This window comes from Pelecanus crispus, chromosome 6 (genome assembly GCF_030463565.1).
Source record: "Pelecanus crispus isolate bPelCri1 chromosome 6, bPelCri1.pri, whole genome shotgun sequence".
NCBI classification, from domain to species: Eukaryota; Metazoa; Chordata; class Aves; order Pelecaniformes; family Pelecanidae; genus Pelecanus; species Pelecanus crispus.
This window is the reverse complement of record NC_134648.1, coordinates 8,526,813-8,535,868: the sequence shown is the minus strand read 5'-3', so window position 1 is coordinate 8,535,868 and position 9,056 is coordinate 8,526,813. Positions and strand designations below refer to the sequence as shown.

Below are 9,056 nucleotides of genomic sequence, written 5' to 3'. Positions count from 1 at the left end.
AAAAACCCAGTGAGAAATTAGCCTTCCATGCTCTCATAATGCTATCTGATCTAGACAAATATATATGCAAGCCAGAATTTAGGACCTGATATTTCCAGGTTTTATAATTATTGAGTTTACTGTTAGCATAGTTTGTAAACTGCATGTACAAGTAATACACTCATTCTGGAATACAGAAATGGAGCAAATCCAGTGACACAGTAATTTAAGCAATTCTGTGACTCTAAGTCATTTCCTTCATGAGTTAATTACAATAACAGTATCCAAACTGGAGATCCACACTGCTCACTACTACTTGGTATATCTGTAAGAAGGGTCATTGCCTGATCCAAGTTCTTCCATGCTAAATAAAAACAAATTGCTGGGTCAGGGAGGGAGGTGGGAAATGATCCTTGTTATATTGGAAAAGGAGGGTCAGCATTAAGAGTGATGTGGCTGTGGGTATCTCGGAAGTCTGGGGTGGTGGGGTGGGACCAAGAATATAAGCAAGGTCTCTCCATTGTCAAGTAGTTCTTTATTTAGGGGCTTTCTCTTCATACTATCCTTTTTCTTTCTTTTTTTTTTTTTCTATTGTTGATTTCAAGAGTAACCCTGATATGAGTCCCTGTCTGTCTAGAATGAACAGAGAAATAATCAAGTCTAAAAATAAACCATAGATGGTACTTTTATCCTAGTTTCTGAGTAGGTCCATACACCGGTACAAGAAATTGTTCTCCAAATATAAATATCATCAGCATCAGATGATGCTATTCATTCTAAATTCAGTGGTAAATGACAGTGGTTTTGCATACTTTCCCAAGAAAGTATAAAAGGCCTGCTGTTCTCTGGAGTGTCAACTTCCTTGGATTAGCCTGTTGCAGTACGAGTAATGAACAGATGTGCTATTCATATATATGTTGTGTACAAGAACTAAGTGAGGATAGGCTGTATTTTATTCTGCTAAGTACCTCATTAAGTAGTGCCAGTCATATTCAAAAGCACAGTACTCAAGCCAGATTCTTTGACAGGGGTGTCTTACGGAGCCTGGTTAATAAAATATGAACTCCCTAAAGCAATATAAACACTGACAGAGAAAACCTAGTTGTGGAGACAAGAATTCATTGCTACTTTGGTACCTAAGGATCTCCAGCACCGTTACCAACTAAGAACGGAGGGGCGGGGTGGGGTTGGAAGAAATACATGTTCTGAACCATGTTTCATCACATCCGAAATGATACATAACCATAGTCTTTTCCCTTGTTTATCCTCAGTGCCCACTGCTGCAACATTTTACTTGTTTTCAAAGGAGTTTCTGGTCTTCTGGGAAGTTGGCTGAGTTGCCTTGAGAGGCTAATAGAAATAGTGAAGCAAGCATAGGAAGGAGCAGAAGAGTAAAAAGAGAAGACTAAAAGGGAACTAGAATAATTCGTAGTCTAGAAGTGCAGTAAGTACTGAGCTGTAGTGCAGTCTTATTCGCTGCACAGAACTCTTGATTGCAGCAGGAAGATTAGTGTTGGACTGAGGCCAGACTCTGCCAGTGGGAAGTGCAGCAATTGGGGGATAGCATAAATTAATATTGGGCATAGCAACATAAGTTAGGCTTTTAAAATCTCATATTCCCTTTGCATGAAAATGTATTAAATTGTGTACTTTTTCTGGCACTTTATACATAGATACACAATAATGATGCATATTTCTCCTCCACATCACTGTAAAACAGAACAAATCTATATGATAGCATAGCTTACAGATCCTTTGCTATGCTGTAATATTCTTAATACAGTACTATCGAAGATAATGACATGTACGGATTCTCTCTTTGTTCTACCAATAATAGTATCCCTTATGAATAAGAAGGACCAGAGGGAACGTGATATCTTTTAAATAAAAATTGCTCTTTGAATACTATGAAAATACAAAGCTGAATGAAATGAGTCACAGTATTCATCTGTAAATACTTAAAGCTTTTTTTTGCTTTTAAAACCATTAAAAATTGGATCTAATAAGACCTCTGAGTTAGATTGAATTGCGTGTAGCTACCTGATCCCTATCACATTAGAATGGATTTTAAAAAGGTACAAAAAAGTTATTCTACTTCTCTCATTATCAGTGTTATGTGTGTATCCCCTCATACATCACAATTCATTTATCTTTGCTCAAGAATATGTTTTAGCTATTAAAAAAGAGAAGAATAATAATGATCAAAAAGGCATACCAAACTGATCGGTCTGTTTCAACTTGTCTGCCTTTATACTTGGATATACTTAACACTCACATGAGACAATAACAAGAAAATACACCGGATACTTTGGAAGAAAGGTAAAAGCTAGATAAGCAAATTTCCCCACCCCCCCCACCCCCCGCCTTTGAAACATCTCAAAAAGGAATAAAAAACCTGTTCAGGTCCTGCTGATAAAAAGCACCACAACACTTCTTAGAGAATGAAGTGACTGAGTTCTGGAAAATGCCCCTAGAATTAAATTTTACTGAAGTAGGAATAAGTCTAGGTGTTTCTAATGATAAAAAAATATATATATACCTAGGATATCTCTTCTATTTTTTGGCATTGCACATGTCCTTGTGACTAATGATGATAGGGGTTTGATCCCTGTCTTTAGTATGCTTTTGTGCCAAGTTGCAGAAGAATCTGGGTTTTGGTATTGGAAGTGAATTTGTAGAATGCTTTTAAATTGCATCCAGGAGCATCAGAACTTTGGACTGCTCTTGTGATGACACCACTTTGTATTTTAATGGCATTTGGGATGACATCAGGAATTTCTATACGTCTTTCCCTTTATATTGACTATGGAACTTGAAGGATTGTGATTGTTGAAAAAATGCTTAGATATAGCTGCCATTTATACTTTTCACAGTACTTTTGGCAAGATCATTATGAACTGATTTGATGCCTGCCGTTCAGTATGTTTATTTGGTTGATCCTTCATTCTCCCTTATATAGTCATATGTCCCCTACCGAAATGAATGGGATCAAGAGTATAAGCACTAACTGACGCAGGCAGTAGAGACGGAGCGGTAACATGGATAATCTGGGTTGTGCCGCTAGGGATCTGAAGGGGAATACTCACCAGGCTCTCTCGGTTTCTCTGTGAACTGTGGAGAAGGAGTGGATCTGGGCAATGAAAAAAAATGCCTAACCCACTTGCTGCACATGTTGAATTTACCTCCAGGTGCAAACACCTTGAGGCAAAGTGTCTGGAGCGAGTGCTACTCTTAATTTGTCCTTGCTATGATCTTGCTATAGGGCTCTAAAGCACCAAAATCCTGCTTTTCTTTTTCCATGTTCAGTAGGAGTGCCTGCACTTCGTCTTTTATTGAGGTGGTAGAATTGTAGCTGTGATGTCAAATATAGCCAAGCTGCATTTTCGTGGTGCTGGCTTACAGAGAGTGGAATCAGTCACAGTTTGGATTTTCTAGGTGCAGAAGGAAGAGCCAGTTTACATGCCGCTCGTGTTACAGGCAGCGGGAGCAAAGATTTGACTTCTTTGGCAGAGGTGTTAAAACTCTATGATTTTAGGTCTCATCTACCACATACACAATGGTACCCTTCTCATGAACTAAGACCTACTTTTCCGTGTAGGTACAGAATTAGGAGCAAAAGTTCATTTGGCTTCGTTCGCAAGACCCGCGCAGCGGGCAGGCTGCGGGCTGGCCCGGGTGTGCTGGGCAGGAGCAGAGGGAATTGTTTTCTGCTTTGCTCGTACCGTTGGAGGGTTTGGGGCCAGCGAAGCAGCAGGGCGGAGGCGGGGGCAGCTTTTTCCTCTTTGCGGGAAACTTGATCTGCACTTTGTCTTGAAATTCCCTGGGCCACCTCAACCGTGTCTTCTTCTTCCTTAAAAGAAACATCACAAAAACAGAAGCCGGGGCTTTGCGGCATCGCTTTTGAGCACAAAAGTTTCGTTAGCCGGCCCATGCGTTGCTCGGCACCGGAATATTCATGTCAGTAAGTAACACCGGGGAGGGGGCGAGGCGGGGGGGCGGCGCGAGGCGCAGTGCGGGGCGGCGGCCGCCAGGGGGCGGCAGAGGCGCGGCGGGGCGGGCGGCGGCGGCGCCGAGCAACAGGGGCGGCTGAGGGGCGGCTCGGGCGGGCAGCGGCCGCCCCGCCTGGCTACCGCTCCCAAAAGCCGCCTGAGGAACGACCGCTGCACGTAGTAGAGAGCTGCTGTCTCCTCGTGGTGGGGTGGCTTTTTTTGGGTTTTGGTGGGTTCTTTTTGGTTTGGTTTCTTTTTTTTTTTTTTTGGTAAGCATTACCAAAACCCGGCACAACAAGTGGACGGTGCGGGCGGGCGCTGGCTGAGCCGCCGCCGCCTGCAGGTGTCTGGGGGAGAAGCGGCGAGAAGCGACACCCGTGCTCCCGCCCGCGCCAGGAGCCTCGCTACGCGGGTTAGTTACCGCTGGTTTACACACCTGCCGCGAAAGCCGGGCTTGGAAAGACCGGGGATCCATTCGTTCCGTCTCTCACGCACACAGACGCGCCCGGCTCCCGCTCGGTGCCTTTCTGCAAATGCCGGGGCGAGCGGCAGCGCCCGTGGCTGCGCAGAGCGCCCGGCTCAGGCTGCCCCGCCGGCTCGCTGCCGGCGCTCCTGTCGCAGCCGGGAGGCAGGGAGGGGAAGCAGCCCTCAGGCGGTGGTGCCGAGCGAGCGCACGCACCTGCAAACGCGGCTCCGTTGGCGTAGCCCCCTCCTCAGCGCTGCTGCCGCCGGAGCCTTGGGCTAGCGAGAGCAGCCTGGCTATCTCCCCGCCTAGGAACAGTAAGTATCATAGCGTTTTTAAGATCTTTTCCTGCATGACACGTAGGTACGGTTTTAAAAATAGCATCGTTTAATAGTTCATATTCACCTTCTGTCGTGTATTAATAGATATAGCGATAAATGAGGCTTCTGTTTCAAAGGGGGGGCTGTGTGTATTTTTGCGTATGCTTGCATGTAGATGTTGCTTCGGTGCACCTGCGGTTGTGTTTTCTTGACATAGCATATCCCAGTATTTTCACTTGAGTGAGCGTTCTACGTGCCTGTTTCCAAATTCAATTCAGTGAGGTGTTCGTTATGACTGAAACACAATGCAGTTTCAGATTAAAATGTAACATTCCTGCATCTTACATGTTTCTATAAATATAACAAAAGCTCTTCACGTAGAGACATTTATTCTTTAATATTTCATGTGGATATATGTAGGTGTATCTGTACGTATGTACATCTGTACTCGAGTACATATGTACTCGAAGATCTGAATGCACTGTGTATTGCAGTATTTTTATTAGTGTTTATATGTGTTGGTGTTTCAGAAGCATGCATGTGTTTGTGTATGGATGCAAGTGCTTATATGGGTGGGGATTTTGTATCTCTGTCTATATATATGTGACATACCCACCCACGCCCTTACCCACGGAGTCGTTCAAAATCTCTGTGCATGTGATGTGGGTGTGTGTGTAATGTAGAAGTGTGAATAGTGTGGGTAGGGGAAGATTTGAATACTGTGGTAATAGATGACACAGTTTCATTTGATCAGTGTGACCTTTTAGGAAAACAATCCAATCTTTTCCCTTTCTGTTTTGTTTATTTTTGTGTGTTTGTGCATGTGCCTCAGGTTAAGTGCTTCTTCTGCATGACCATAACCAAAGGGTGACCCATCACTCCCTTATGTCCTATGGGGACCTCAGAGCCAGTTTCTCAGTCTTCATCTCCTCCTCCTCCTCCTCCTCCTCCTCTTACCACTGCTGCTGACGCCCTGGGTGCTGCTCCCAGGTTTGAGACATTGTTGACAGGCTGAAGAAAGGATTTGCAAAGACCTCCTCACTGTGTAAATAAAGTGGTGGCTGGAATTAACTTCAACTCCCCAAGTAATGATATTAAACAATAAGATTGCTAGGCCAAAGCATTACCAGGAACAAATTATGGGGAAAGAGACTATTTGCATTTGGTTGCAATGATGAACTAAAACCATCTGTGGAGAGCAGGTACCCTTTGATTTGCATATTTTTTTCCTCATGAATGCAGTATTTGTAGCCTGCAAGGTAGTCATGATTCTGATCAGATCTGTGATAGCCACAGGAGAGAAATGAAAATAAAGGGGCTTGGTGGATGAAAGAACAAGGCCTCAGCTGTTCCCTGGTTCGATTTGAGTGTTTCATCTTTTCTTATTAGCAAAACAGTAGTTTGTGTCAAACATTCCGGACAATAAGAAAATGCAGATCTGTGGATTTCCAAAACATAGATTCAGTGTTACAAAAATGTTGCCCTGCTCTGTGTCTAAGGGACTGTCCTCCAAATGCAAATGCCTTTGAACTTTCTAGTGAAAGTTAAGGTTACACTCTAAATAAAACAAGACCTTTTTGTATTAAGCGATTAAAAAAAAAAAAAAAAAGCAGTTGCAAAATGGAGGTTGCAATGGTGAGTGCAGATAGCTCTGGGTGCAACAGCCACATGCCCTATGGATACGCAGTCCAAGCTCGGGCCCGAGAGAGAGAGCGGCTGGCACACTCGAGAGCCGCAGCAGCTGCAGCCGTAGCAGCAGCAACAGCAGCAGTAGAAGGTGGGGCAACAGGTGGAGGTGGACCGTATCACCACTACCATCAGGAACAGAGTCGAGGTGCGTCCTCCTCTCATGGTGGGAATGCGTCGCGCAGCAGCATGCCCCACCGCCAGAGTGGTAAGAGGCGGAAGAAAGGGAAAAAGAGGAACTTGGGAAGTAGGGAGTGTGGGGCCTCCTTCCCCTGTTCTGAGCTGCTGCCTCTCAGTGGTTCTGAAGAGAGAATACTGAAGGACTTGAGTGAGGAGGAAGAGGAGGATGAAGACGAGGATGAAGACGATGAGGAAGAAGGAAAGCTCTACTACAGTGATGACTGTGGGGAGGATGAGTTCTCATACTCGGACCAGCCACCTGATGATGGTGGAGGCCCTGGGGGTTACAGCTCTGTTCGCTACAGTGAGTACGAGTGTTGTGAGCGTGTGGTAATCAACGTGTCAGGACTGCGGTTTGAGACCCAACTGAAGACATTAGCTCAGTTCCCGGAGACGTTGTTGGGTGACCCAGCGAAGCGAGGGAGATACTTTGACCCTCTCAGAAATGAATACTTCTTTGATAGGAACCGGCCCAGCTTTGATGCCATCCTGTACTACTACCAGAGTGGTGGTCGGCTGAAGAGGCCAGTCAATGTACCCTTTGACATCTTCACTGAGGAGGTGAAATTCTACCAACTGGGGGAGGAGGCCATGCTCAAGTTTAGGGAGGATGAAGGGTTTGTCAAAGAGGAAGAGGACAAAGCTTTGCCGGAGAACGAGTTTAAGAGGCAGGTTTGGCTGCTGTTTGAATACCCAGAGAGCTCCAGTCCAGCCAGAGGCATTGCCATTGTCTCTGTCTTGGTCATCTTGATCTCCATCGTCATCTTTTGTCTGGAAACTTTGCCAGAGTTCAGAGATGACAAAGAATTCCTCATGTCCCTGAGCTTAGGGAAGGGGCTTTCCAATGAGTCCCTTCACCTGGATGCTGGGGAGCACACCATCTTCAATGACCCTTTTTTCATTGTAGAAACAGTATGCATCATTTGGTTCTCCTTTGAGTTTACAGTGCGCTGCTTTGCATGTCCAAGCAAAGCACACTTCTTCAAGAACATCATGAACATCATAGACATTGTCTCCATCTTGCCTTACTTCATTACTCTGGGCACTGACTTGGCGCAGGAGCAGGGCAGTAATGGTCAACAGGCCATGTCTTTTGCCATCCTGAGGATCATCCGTCTGGTCAGGGTGTTTCGCATCTTCAAGCTCTCCAGGCACTCCAAGGGTTTGCAGATCCTGGGTCATACACTCAGGGCCAGCATGAGGGAACTCGGCCTCCTCATCTTTTTCCTTTTTATCGGAGTCATTTTGTTTTCCAGTGCTGTTTACTTCGCAGAAGCTGATGAGCCTGCCACCCATTTTCAAAGCATCCCAGATGCCTTTTGGTGGGCTGTAGTGACCATGACCACAGTTGGTTATGGGGATATGAAACCCATAACTGTGGGTGGGAAAATAGTTGGGTCCCTGTGTGCCATTGCGGGAGTGTTAACCATTGCTTTACCAGTGCCAGTGATTGTCTCCAATTTTAACTATTTCTACCACAGAGAGACTGAGAATGAAGAACAAACGCAGCTGATGCAAAATGCAGTCAGTTGCCCTTACCTCCCAACAAATTTACTGAAGAAATTTAGAAGCTCATCATCTTCATCCACAGAGGATAAATCAGAGTATTTGGAGATGGAAGAAGGAGTTAAAGAATCTCTTTGTGTAAAGGAGAAAAAAAGTCAGGACATGGGGAATAGCAGTGAGTCAGAGAAGAAAAACTGTGTAAATTCAAATTCTGTGGAAACTGACGTGTAATTTTGAACGTTTCCAAATATATTTATGCATTAAAGAGTGCAGTGAAAATAATGAAATATGCAAAGAAGAGTCCACAGCATACAGTAGTATGCCATTCAATGGTTAAATACAAATAAAAAGCATTACTAAACTTGTATTACATATCAAGTAAGTGGTATAACTTGAGGAAGGGATTGCTAGACCTGATACAATTTCAGACTTTATATTTTTATTAGAATGCAAGTGTTTTGCACATGAGGCTGAAAAATTTATTAAAACCAAGTCAGTTTTAAAGTGGGTGCATGAACTGTCGACATCACTAATAACAGCTCTGTGGTAAAAGTTGGCATTCAGAGGTATTTACTATGTAAGAAGCAATGAAGTTTGGTAGTCATTTATCTATTTATCAGTGCTTTAATAGCAGCTACCATGAATCATTGGATAACATAGTCATTGTTTTTCAAATGGTAACTTTATTGTAAAAAGATATTCTACAGAAGATAGATCTAAATTTTTTTCTTGAAATCTATAATGCTTGTTTTTAACTGGAAATTTACTTTGAAAAGGCTGCTGACCCTCCAGAAATTGTTTATTTTTATAACTCTCTTTGGAGGCATTGCAGCATTTGTTGTCTAATAATGAAAGAATTGAAGTAAGAGAATCGTTTAACCTGGTCTGACTGCAAAGGCAAAATGACTGGAATGCTTTTTTGCACTACTTTAT

At 43.9% G+C, this 9,056-nt stretch overlaps 1 protein-coding gene across 1 annotated transcript; it reads left to right on the top strand.

The window, feature by feature from the left end:
- The first annotated feature begins 6,371 nt into the window (after positions 1-6,371).
- On the top strand, positions 6,372-8,354 carry KCNA4 (potassium voltage-gated channel subfamily A member 4). The gene has a single exon (XM_009493353.2). It carries the CDS (start codon positions 6,372-6,374, stop codon positions 8,352-8,354), a length of 1,983 nt encoding a protein of 660 aa, XP_009491628.1.
- Positions 8,355-9,056: the final 702 nt, after the last annotated feature.